This window comes from Dromaius novaehollandiae, chromosome 2 (genome assembly GCF_036370855.1).
Source record: "Dromaius novaehollandiae isolate bDroNov1 chromosome 2, bDroNov1.hap1, whole genome shotgun sequence".
Classification (NCBI taxonomy): domain Eukaryota; kingdom Metazoa; phylum Chordata; class Aves; order Casuariiformes; family Dromaiidae; genus Dromaius; species Dromaius novaehollandiae.
The window spans coordinates 164,496,295-164,508,988 of NC_088099.1; the positions used below are offsets into that span (position 1 = coordinate 164,496,295).

The window sequence follows — 12,694 nt, forward strand, 5'->3', positions numbered from 1 at the left end:
TAGCAAAGAAGAGCCCCCACCCTCCCCAGGCAACCTATTTCAGTGTTTCACAAGTATCCTTGCTAAAAAGATTTTTTCTCCATGTCTAGACCGAATCTTCAAATCCTCCTTGTCTGTTGTTTAACAGTTTTTCTTATTCACTGTACCACATTCAAGTTCTTCAGGAACAGACCCTGGACTGGGTCAGATGTGGAAAGATGCCCAGGCTGGATCCTTTATCGTGGAAATATTTCTAACTGCTCATCACCCTGCCTGCAGTCAAGTTTCAATTAGTTATCCAAATTGAGAACACAATTGCTCAAGAGCCAGCGACTTCCACTGTGATATCTATAGCTAGATATTCAGATCAAGCTTGCATCCCATGCATTTACCTCTTTAGCACCACCAACCTTTACTGTGTCCCATCTCGAGAAAAGAAAAAGTAGTTGAAATCTTAAAAAAAAAATCCATGTCAGAAAATACTTATCCTCCCCAGCTTTGGAAGCACAGCTATAGAGGCAAACCACCATCAAAACTACGAGTAATAAATCATGACAAAAGACCAAAGTGCCAGCAGCTGGTCTACCTGCCTTGTAAGGACATTGACTTCTAATTCCATACAACAAAAGCTACATGCAGATACACTGGAATACAGTGAGGCGCTATGAAAAATTATCTCTGGTGCCAGTCCAAGAAGTCAAACCAGAGCTAAATGGAACCCATACAGATTAAGCTATCAAAAGCATAGGAGGCTGTACAAAGGCTTCTAAATGAAAATATAATTGGGGGTGGATATTTGGGAAGAAAACAAAAATGAAGCCATTCTGAATCATATCTAGTGCTTCTCAAGCATTAAAATAAACCTCTTGGGTGTGCAGTACATTCCTGAACTGACTTGTAACATTGCTAATTTGCCTCTGTTGGCCTACATCAGTAGGTATCAGCTTATGTTGTTTCCTCTGACTGGCAGAGTGCACTCATTACGGCAAACACATTGCTACTAAACCCCTAATTGTTTTGAAAAGTGCCCTTTAAATAACAGGCCTTTTACTACTAGGCAGGATGTGTTTTAAGAGCAAATCATGAGCTTAAGCCTTTGCTGCCAAAAGACTCGATGCTCATTTATTTGTTTGTCAGACAAAAATACCAAAGAAGAATGCAAAAGCTGATATGGCATTAGTACGGACTGAACAGTTACCATCTCCTTCTTCTTGGGATGTTCATTGCCACATGAAATAGCAAAGGATGGAAGAAACTCAGAAGGGGTGAGATCAAGAAGAGCCCTGAATTCTTAATATATCAGTTCAAGGGTCAACTGAAGAATTCAGGCACAGATCGAGGGTTACTGTTCTGACTATCTGTTGCCCGGAATTAGTTTTATCTCATTTTCTAACACACCTGTGTAATATTGCAAAAAAGACTACGAAGATAACTCATGTTTGGCATCCAGTAGCAAATAAACAGTAGATCAGGGACTTTTATAAAGGACGGGGAGGAGTAATGGCAGGCAGATCCCTTCAAATGCTGGGAGAGCATCTCGCTTCCCAAACATTGGTCCCCAAACTTCCATGTCCCAAAATATGCTGTTTTCCTCTTGGGGAGTCTAGGAAAGTCCAGGTTTTTGACAGCCTAGGATATGTAACGATGCTGAATAATGCTGAAAGGACATCCTTCTATTATGCTCAGTCATCAGCAGAAAATACCAGATATTTTTTCATGAAAGTAGGCTTTTAAAACTCCTCACCAACCTCTGGAAAACCAAGAGGTTCTCACATACCAGAACAACTATGGAGGAGCACTGAGACTTTGAGTCACCTCTGTGAGTACAAGGTATTCCTCTGATGTAAAATTCCAGCACTGAGTTCAACCATCATTATTTCATCAAGTTTTATAACATTTCAGATGCAATACCTTATACTACATAGCTTGGATACAGAGCACTACAGTCAAGGCTCCATGTACTTCTTGCTGTTGGAGTTCACTTTGTTGCACGTCCCTTAGTTTCCACAACACACTTAATGGAAGTACCAAGTTACAGATTTTTAGAAATTATTGGTGATTATTATTATTATTACTGCTGATAGCAGTGTTTTCACTGAGTGAAGTCAGGCCTGTTTCACTATCCAGTCCAGGCTATTAACAGCTAACAGAAACTGTTCAAGTAATAGAAACCTGGGCCTTTGAAGCAAGAGTATTTGACATCTTTTCCTACTGTGTCTGGTCCCGAAAAATTCCAGATGGATGTGAAATGTAGCAAAGTGACAACTCAAAACTCCAGGTGGTCACAGGCTTGTTACAACAGTCAATTTATGATATAGTTCCCATAGCAATGAACCACTGTGGTGGTTTAAACACAGGAAGACATCCTTTCTAGATGGCATCAAAAGAAAAGAGGATGGAAGGAAATAAAATACTACACCTGCACCCAAAATGTCTCTGTAGCAAATATCAGAAACTGCTCACAGTGCCAACTGCCTTGGGAATAGATTTATTTCTATCTTCCCTTCAATATGTCAAGAATATCCCTAAATTGGGAGTCTATGAACATTTCCTTGCAGCTAATCTCCTGCACTACACAATTAGAGAGCTGCTGTATGTTTCATTCATCAATCTGTGTCCTAAAGCTCTCCATGAAATTTTCCTGTCAGAAAAAGCTCACACAGTTAACAACGGGAGCGATCGTCTTTCCACCAGACACCTTTCAACCCCACTATTTGCCTGCTTTCTCCAAAGCACTTCTTTCTTGCAGGTGCAGACAAGTCAAAGGACAATATAGTCTATTCCCTCCTAATTATCCTAACAAGTAGGATATTACTTGTACATGAGTCCTTAATAGAGATATGTCTTTCACTGACATGCCCTAATCATCTCCATAATGAACGCAGTTGAAAAGGATACTGAAACCTTTAACCGACTGACTATTGCATAAGCCTCTTGTGGCAATCGGCCAGATATTAAAAAAAGGTCGCATAACTCTCAAAAAAGAAAAAAGCTGCTAAGAAACTTCGAAGGATTTTCCCCTGAAACAGGTAAGAAGAAAGTGCACGTTACACTTGAAAAAACAAAAAACAAAACAATGTCTCAGTGGATTAGAAGAGGCTGTTAACTGTCAGGCAACAAGGAAAGAAAGTGAAATTCAAAAAACCCACCACCAAAATAAATAAAAAGAATAAAAAGCATCAACATTTTTCCTCAAGACTTCTCTTTGCTAAAAGTTAGGTATGTGGTAGGTATGTAGTTCAGCTTTCCACGTCTGGTTGTTAAAAAAAAAAAGATCAGTATAAACGTCAAAGACAACGTAAGCCCTAACTCATCGAAATCTGCTTGCTTTATCATTTGAAAATAATACAAATCTAAAAACTGTTGTGTACAGTGAGATCTGAGAGTGTCAGCTCAGAAAATTACATGCATTCTTCTCTTCTAATGATTATTATTCGTCTCGTATTTCATATATTTTCTAGAATTTGGTTTGCTACGGAGTATAGCTCCTTGCATTGTGTAATTCATGTCAAATAACAGCCTGATCCAAAGCTAATGTGAGTTAAAATATTCTCTCCATTATTTACAACCAGCCTTTTTTGCTTAATATTCCCTAATTCATACACCTTCTTGCTTTAATTAAAGAAACTGCAGTAGCTACATTGCCAGTGATATCAACTTTAGTTACAGTTGGTCACATCACAGACTCCTGGAAAGTTACAGGTAACGTGGGGGAAGCAGCCTATCCATAGATTTTAGCCTGGCGTCCGTGGATTCCAGGAACTACATCCAGAGAAGGTAACAAAGAAAAAATAAATTTGCATCACAATAATCTATAGATGTGAAATTTCTAAAGTAGTCTATACCTCCATTCAAAAAATCCACATATTGAAAAGAGATGAAAAACACAGGTCTGCTACACACAACAAACATCTGTTGCAAGTCCACGGTAACCTGTTAGTTCTACTTAGAAGCAGCAAGGTCTCTTCCTGATTAGCTTTGCATCATCAGCAAGTGTCCTTGCCAGCATCTGTTACATGGGCGAGGGATATTTCATGCAGCCGTTATCCGAATCTAGTCAAGGATTTTCAGTAAAAATCCATAGGAACCGGGTACCTAAATTCCCTAAAGAGCCTTTGAAAAAGGACACATAGTAATAACAGAGATAATAATCCAGAATTGTATATGCCTCTTTACATAGTAAGGCTCCAGGATCCATATTATTGCAAGCCAGAAGACCTAAGGTGCAAGAGTTTGCTAGTATCACCATGAATTCATTATGAATTTGTGCCTTTGGTTCATCTTCACTGTTTAATCTGGCTATAAACTAATGCCATGTGGTCTGAAAGACAGCAAAGTGAGCTGTTTGGCAATTAGAATAGTTCCCAACCTGAATTTTCAGAAAGTCACTTTACCTTCTTGTCTCTAAATTGAGGATAATTTTTACACAGAGGTGTTGTGAAGATGAATCACCTAATGTCAGTACAGCATTCTGAATATAAAGTGCTGTGTAACACCAGCTCTAAGCTACGAGCATTGCCTTCATCATTTATGAAGGAATATTCTCCAGCATTGAAGGAAATAAGCACTTCAGCTTAGATTGCCTTCAAGGGAAGATGACAGCTTTCTGGCCCTTGCTTTGTGCCAGACCAAATGATTCAGAGAGTCTGTCCCAAAACCCATGCTGTCCAAAAGGGAAGCTCTCCATTAATCAGTTTTCCTTCACATCGAGCTTCATAATTCTGATGCTGAACCCACAGAAAGCAAAGGGATATTTCCTTCTATTTAGGAGAAGCAGGCATAAGCCCATAGCTAACAGCTATACCTCTTCCTTTACTCTTAGTCTATAAGACTTCTTCTTCCTCCCAGTTCTGTCCTGTAAATTTCTGTTTCCCATCCTTTTATCAGTGAGATCATTTTCTTCTTCAGCTAATTCCTATCCCAAAAGACTCACTGACACCATAACTTATAGCATTGTCAGTGGGCAAACATAGCTATTTCTATTCTGATGCTTGTAAAGGCACATACATGATTTTACCGCATAGAAAAATAATCCACGAGCATGTGCAAAGACCATATAGTGGAGAAAATGTCACTAAAGATCTTTGGTTCTCTTTATCAAGAAAAACAAACTATCCCAGGAACTATCAGAGTTCAAAACATATGGAAAAAGAAAGACTCAAAAAATCATAGAACATATGTCTTGTAAAGACTTCAAAAGGTCAGCCAGTCCATCTTCCCTGCCAAAGGCAAAAGCGGCTATAACTTAACCATTCCTGACAGATGTTTGTCTAAACTCCTCTTAAAACCCTCCAGTGATGGAGATTCCACAGCCTCCCTAAGCAATCTCTTCCAGCACGCAACTACCCTGACAGTTGGAAGAGCTTCCTAATGCCTAATCTAAATCTCACATGCTTCAGTTTAAGGAGGAAGCTAAGAAAAGTTAGGAAGAAAAGAAAGAGTATCAAATCCTGAAAAAACTATAAGACACTCATTTCTCAAGGCTGTTTATGCTAAGGAAATCTGTTGACAACATCACCCAGCTGAGTGGCTGGGGTTTCTCAGTGCTTCCCCAAAATCCTTTCAGCATATTACTGGATATTGCAGTTACACTGCCAGTAAGCCATACAGCAGGAAGCTGCAGTCCAGCATCAGTCTGAGCTATCCTTTTGTCTTACTTATCAGTGATTTTTAAAAGGCTTTTGCTAATGTGCCTCTGGCAAGAACGTGAGGTATCATTGCAAAACCAGTTTTCAAGAACTCAGGAACTGTTTCTGTGAGCATGTGAGCAAAGCAGCCATACCAAGGCCCCTCTGTGTTAGCAGAACCCTATTTTGGATTTTTTTGTTTTGTAATTCTCAAGGAGACAAATAATACAGTGTGAAAAGGTCTTGCAGGATATTGTAATGCAGGGAAGCAAACTCTGGTGCAGAGTGCACCTTCATGTGGAACACTGAGGCTGACCTCCTCTTTGCCCTGAAGATACCACCAGCAGATATTACAAGTCCCCATCATCCAGTATCCCTCACTGAAGCTTCAGATGGTGTGAATCGGAATATCTTCGTTACTTCAGTAGACCTATAAGCATTCATATCAGCAGAAAGTCTTGCTCTCTGCTTTCACCTGAGTGTATTAATAAGAGAGTTTTAAATGAAATATGACCTTCACAATCCTGGCAAGTCACAAAAGCAGCAATTCATTGACTGAAGTATGGGTGTCTTTGTTCTCTCTCTTTTCCTTTTTGTGTCTTTCCTTCCTATCTTCTCATTCTTTCCATTGCAAATTGTCCATCTGCCACGATTCCCGACTCAAAGCTTTTCAATGGACTGCCTTTAAATATTGCCATCTATCAAAAGTCAAGAGCAGAAGAGATGGCATTAAAGAAGAAGCAATACTGACCAAACAATTCACACTTAAAAACACTTTTTTTTTCCTACCCTAATTTAGAGACATCACAACATTATCAGCTTGGAGAGTATTTTTATACCCATTTTACAGAAATATAAATGGATGCAGCAAAGAAAGGCTACAGAGACTTAACTACTCTTCTGAAATGGGTATAAACCTGTGTTTGCTTAGTTCATTAATGCAGGATCAAACTCCCTGTCAGGCAACCATCTGCCAGAAGTAAGTAATCCTCTCATCTGGATGTAGCCAGCTCTTAAGTGGTTAGCTACTAAGTAGCCAAACAGTTGTCAGTAGGTAGATATTCCATTCATCATTACAGGTACTGCATCGCATTCTTCAAAAATATTCTGTGTTCACCAGAACAGTTCAGTCACTGCTTATAGTAGATTAGAAACTGATATTAATGGCTTAAAGCTAGGAAAAGAGACCTCCAGTTTGCAGCACACACTCTGTCTGCATTTTGCTCTTCTTATGCAGTCGCTTCTAAGAAAAAAATAAATAAATAAAAATCCTCAATCTGTTTGTTGTTTCAGTTCATTTTAGGGTGACATAAACAGCTTTCATTTCTTTACATTCTACACAAGCCTCCAGAAATATTCAGTGTTTACTAGAGCTCGGTGGTGTTAAATCAAGTATGACTATCACCCTTTAAGGCCTAAATGATGAAGCGATATCCATACCAATAACACATTTTGACAGTGCCAACACCTGCTTATATATAAATAGTTTGTTCACCCCTATAAATCTGCAGAAAAGGGCATTAAAATAATAGAAATCCCAGGAATTACATTTTATTTTCAAAATTTGATGTTTTTATACATCGTATCCAGCCTCTTGACTAACTCAGTAGCATATTCTACAGTGTATCACATAAAAGACAAGTAGCTGGATGAAGAACTGGATTAATTCACTCCCTGTCATCATTTTGGCTGGGTAACTGGAAATGGATGGGAAATGATACTAACTAACTCTTAAGTGAGAAGAATCCCGAAATAAATTTAGCAAGTGCTGAGAGCCAAGAGCAGCTTATTAGTTTATTTTGATCACCTAAAAACTTTCTTAGAATTCAAACATGACCAAAACTTTGTGAAAACAGGGCATTTCTCTTCTGCTGCTGGAATTTAAGAGCAGAGTCCTCAAATGTGGTAGCATCTGCAGCTGTTAATTTCCTTGCCGGGTCAGTTTAAAAAGTAGGATAGAACATTGCACCTGCAGAGCAGAAAAAAACTGGGGGGTTACAGGTGAGAAAAACCTCTCTCTGTTCAGTTGATCATCTCTTGCTTTGTTTTCTCTTGCTCAGATAGACAAATTCGCAACGACCACCTACCACCAAAAGCAAAATGATAGAGATTGGAGGAAACGTAAAAGTTGACCAAACCTCGCTGCTTCACCTAGCATGGAAGGCTCTCAATTTTCTCCCTAGCTCAGCCAAAGCAGTTCTTTAGTGGTGGGTGTTTGAAGGAAACGCGGGGCGGCGGCGGTCGCTTGGCCGCGGCGGCGAGCGGCGGAGCGCGGCGGCGGTCGCTGTCCAGTTCAGCACCACGGCCACGTGCGGCGCCGGGCTCCGCGCAGGGCTCGGCCCCGCTCCCGCGCTCCCTCGGCGAACACGGCAGCCTCCACCGGGCCGCTGCTGCAGCTGGATCGCGTTCCCCGGCCAGCCAGAACTGCTTTTGATTACATTAAAGCCACAGTAGTTTAGATCAACGCAGTAAAGAGGTAATCATTTCAGACATGTTGCTAGCGCGGCAATCTCGAGGAGCACAATTAACTTAGACGTAAATTAGTCTGCTATCATATGCATATTGCCAGACTTTGTGGTCGACTGATTGCTGCTACACTTCTTTCAAGAGAAGTTTGTGGAGATAAATTTACCACTCCAGAATAGGCAACAAAGTATTTTACTCGATCTATTTTAAAATTCAGCCTGAGATGGTTATTTAGATAATAAAGACACTTACTGACTAAAGCACGTTCACTAATGCACACAATGCATGTGCTTCTTGAAGTCTGTCTGGAAGGTCTGAGAGGGAGAAGGAAATGTATGTTAGAACATACACCGGCTTAGACTGAAAATAAGAATCATTGTAGAAGATTAATACGAACATTTAAGATCACTGCCCTGTGCAGGAAACAATACCATAGAGAGGAAATCCTTTCTTAATTTCCTCAGAATTTAGATATAGAAAGTATCTTTCCCCCTGTGAACCAAGCTCTTCTAGTACAAATAAGAAATTAAAGAAAAACTTTCCATGCTCACTTCTACAGACTACCAATAGAACAGATAACCTCACTAAGCTGCTCTAGCACTGAAGAGATAGGCAAAACAGAAGAAAAGTATATTTGGCAAAATGCAGATAGTAACTATTAATAAACTTTTAAAAGACTGATCACGTATCCTACTAGAGCAGAGTTTCCTAAATGAACAATCATTACAGGATTTCTGTGTTTCTGCACCATTCTTTATTACCACTCTTCCTCCCAGTGGTTCCCTGTTGCTATACACCTTTTAAATTTAAACAATTCTGACATCCCGAAGCACCTCTGCCTACAGAAATGTACACCATCCTCTGCACGCTGACATGCTCTGAGCTTCCTAAATGAGTCTCAGCTCTTTGCACGAGAAAATTGTAGGGTTTCCTAAGCAAGTTGTAGTTGTTTCCAGGTAAAACACTGTCTAAGCAGCCAAGAGCTAAGCAGCCCTTTCTACCTGTCACCAACAGAGTGTAAGAACACCGAAAGTATTGCAGTCACCTCCTAGAGCAGGAGTATAGGGCACAGCGAGTATATGGGCATGTGTGTGTAAACCTTGTACATAATCCAGAAGGGCACGATAATCCAGCATTCACCTAGCAGGAATAAATTACAAGACACATATCAAGGATGAGAGAATTAGTGATCAGAGCAGGAGTCGAGTTCTGACATCGTAATGAATGATAGGAAATCTAATTCATTTGCCTTGCTATTATAAAGTTGTATTCTGCACTATACTCTCTAGCCTATTGATGCATACATACACGTATGTATATATTTATGCATGCAGTAACATAAACAGAAGAAATTATCCCTTAAAAATCTTATCTTTGTAAGGACAAACAGGCTTCAGATTGTTAAATGGTCTTCCTCAGGAAACTATTTACTACCCCAGGTAATAAAATTAAACACAAATGTAAGTAAATACAAAGGATAGTGGATTGGACATTCTGCTGAAAACTGAACAATATCTTGAGGTGATAATGTGCAAATTTGTTGTAACAAGTGCTAAGCAGTAAAAAGATCGAGTCTTTCTGTATTAATGAGAGAGCTAGTCTTTCTTGTCCTGTTCAATATAATCCATTATCAAACATCCCCTGAGCTAGAGAGATCTTTTCAGATCTCCCCAGATGTGAGAGGGGCACATGTAGAAGTGCTGTGAGAAGGATATATCAACTGCCTCACCAAATACACCCTAATTAATGCAGAACAAGGAAAAACACACCTGCTCATCAAGTTGTAGCACAACTGTAGCACAGTTCTGTTGGCACATTACAGCCTCTAGTTATCGTGGTATTTATTTTTACAGCAGAGAAGCAAACTTTATGTGAAACACTGATTCAGCTGAGCGAAGCAGAGAAGTACAAAATGACAGTCTGTGGCTCTGTCCGCTGACTGTCCCTCTACAGTCCTGGGAACGGACACACTTACGCTCAGCAACAAAGACGTGACAGCAGGTATCGCTTTGCCTGTTGGACCGTGTGCCCACAAAGCAGAGACACACTCTGTGACCTGTTGGCACACCAGACTCTCCAGCTGCACTGAAAACTTCAGGAACACATTGGGAGGGCACAGGAGAGGCCCAGCTATGGGAGCACAGCTGTGGGGAAACCCTACCACAGCCCTTGTCAACCTCAAAACAAACTTTGTGAAAGAGGGACTAAGTGGCTACAGAAAGGGGTTGCACAGCTGATCCAGCTCCTCTGCCCTCAGCATTTTTGTCCTCATCCAACAGCTTTTTGCCTAAGTTTCCCCCGTGCCTCTTAAGTGAAGGTGCATGCACAGTCCAAGGAGGTGCACAGCAACACGGCCTCGTGCTCCTTGCAGGGGACCCCAGGAGGTCATCATGATGCCTCTTCTCCCCTCCTCCTTGCCACCCCAGCCTCAGCTTGCTGGTAGCCACCTGGCCAGCGCCAGTCCCCCCACCTGGCCAGCCCCAGTCCTCTCCAGTCCCACCCAGGGGACACAGGCTCCATCTCCAGGGGAGAAGGTGCGGGACACCTCCAAGTCCAACAAGTGCCCGTGGAGAGCAGTGAATTGCATAACACAGTCCCTGCAGGGGGGAAAGCCAAGAGACTCATCCTGCACTTAACCTTTTGCAAGCCGCAGCCCCCCGCCCCTCTCCCTTTCTCCCAGCCGCGGGGGCTTCTTATCTCAGCCCCGGCCCCGGCCAGCCTCCCCGAGGTGAGACACTCACCAATGGTCGTGATGACCGTGATGGCAAAGTAGAAGGAGCCGGCGAATTTCCACTGGACGCCGGCCCGGTGCGGCTCAGACTGCATGATCACCAACTCCAGCTGCCGGTAGTCCTCGCTGGTGATGTTGTACTTTCCTTTGAGCCGGATCTCCTCGGCTTTGAGTTTCTCCTCCTCCCGCATCTCGTTGTCGGACTCCAGGGCATCAAAGACGGCGGCCCCGACCAGCAGGTAGGTGAACGTGCAGATGATGAGGGACAGGGTCCGCACGTTCTGCCTCTTCATGGCCGCCAGCAAGGGGCGAGTGAGGGGACCATGTCCCCCCCTGGCCGCCCGGGGATCCGACAGGCCGCAGCAGCCGCAGCAGGGGGGCGGCTGCCGGGGGGGCCGGCGGCGCCCGCCGCCGCCGCCGCTCCGGGGCAGCTTGTGCTGCGGCGGCGGCCGCTCCCCGCCGGCCTGCTCGGGCTCCTGGGAGGAGGAGAGGCACAGGAGGCTGCTGGAGCGCCGGGACCAGGTGCCCTGGAGCCGGGAAACTCTGCGCAGGACGTGCCCGAACCAAGCCGTCCCGGTGCGCAGGGCCATCCAGGGCACGGCCGCCGCTGCCCAGCACCGCGGCCGGGGGCAGCGGGGCCCCGCCGCGCTCCCGCCGCGGGGAGGGGACGGGGGGGCCGCGGGCCGGGGCGCTGCGGGAGGCGGGTCCCCCCGCGAAGGCGGCGCGGGGTCGCCCGCGGCCGGGCGGGGCGCGCGGGGCAGCCGCGGGCCGTCCCCGTCCCAAGTTTCTTCAGGCGGCGCCGCGGGGCCGGCGGGGGCCGGGCGGCGGCAGCGCGCCCATCCGCGGGGCGGCGGGGCGGCGGCGGCGGCGGCGGCGGCGGCGGGGACCCACCGGGCTGCGGCCCGGCCGCGGGGGGCCGGCGGGCGCCTCACTGCCGGCGCGGCGGTGCGGAGGGCAGGCGGGCTGCTGCAGGTGGCCGCGGCGCGGGCAGCGGAGCGGCGTCCGGCGCGGCGAGGACGGCGGCGGCGGCGGCGGCGTCAGGCGGCGGGCGGGGAGTTGGGGGCAGCATCCCCGGGCGCCGCGGGCCGGCCCGCCGCTCCGGCGGGAGGCGGGCGCGCTCGGCCGCCGGCGTGGCCCTGGCGGCGGCGGCGGCGGCGGGGAGCCGCGGCGAGCGGGAGGAGCCGCCCCGGGTGGCGGCGGCGGCGGGAGGGCGCCGAGGAGGCAGGCGGCTGCCGGGCGCTCGGGGCACCTGCGCGGGGCAGGGCGGCGCCGCGGCCGGGCGCTGCCTCCAGCCCTCCGCCGCCGGGAGGAGCGGAGAAGCCGGGCCGGGGCAGGAGGGAGCGGGCTCGGCCCCGCGCGGACACAAGCCCGGAGAGGAGGGGAAGGAAAAAAGAAATTAAAAAAAAAAAAAGAGGAAAGAAAAAAAAAAGCTACTTTCACGGCTGCTCCGCCGGCGCGCGGGGCTGGGCGCTGCTTTATTTCGGATGGGTTTAGAACAAAGCCGTTAAGAAAAAGAGCAACCGTCCTCCTCCTCCTCCTCCTCCTTCTCCCAGGCTCTTGACATCATCTCGGGGAACAGCCAGCCCGCGCCCCGCAGCCATCGCCGCGTGCGGGTGTGCGAGCGCGGGTGTGTGTGTGTGTGCGCGCGCCCCGGCGGAGGGCGGCCCGCCGCGGGCAGCGCCTTAACCCCGTCGGCGCCGCCCTGTCAGGGAGAGGCCGCGGGGCTCCTTCCCGCCGCCCCCCTCCTTCTCCTCCTCCTCCTCCTCCTCCTCCTCCTCCCCCCCGGGCGCGGCCACGCCCCGGCGGTGAAGCGGGGCCGGGCTGTGGCGGCGCGGCGGCGCTGGCTGCTCTGCCCCGGGCTCGGCACGGCGCGGTGCGGTGCGGGGGGGGG

At 46.5% G+C, this 12,694-nt stretch overlaps 1 protein-coding gene across 1 annotated transcript in view; it reads right to left on the reverse strand.

Moving 5' to 3' along the window:
* KCNK9 (potassium two pore domain channel subfamily K member 9) overlaps nucleotides 1-11,418 on the reverse strand; it is a 101,873-nt gene extending 90,455 nt beyond the window's left edge. The window contains exon 1 of the mRNA XM_026113608.2: nucleotides 10,814-11,418. Coding sequence (XP_025969393.1) covers nucleotides 10,814-11,393 — 580 coding nt within the window. The 5' untranslated portion in view covers nucleotides 11,394-11,418. The remainder of the gene's footprint in view (nucleotides 1-10,813) is intronic.
* Between the last annotated feature and the right edge of the window lie 1,276 nt (nucleotides 11,419-12,694).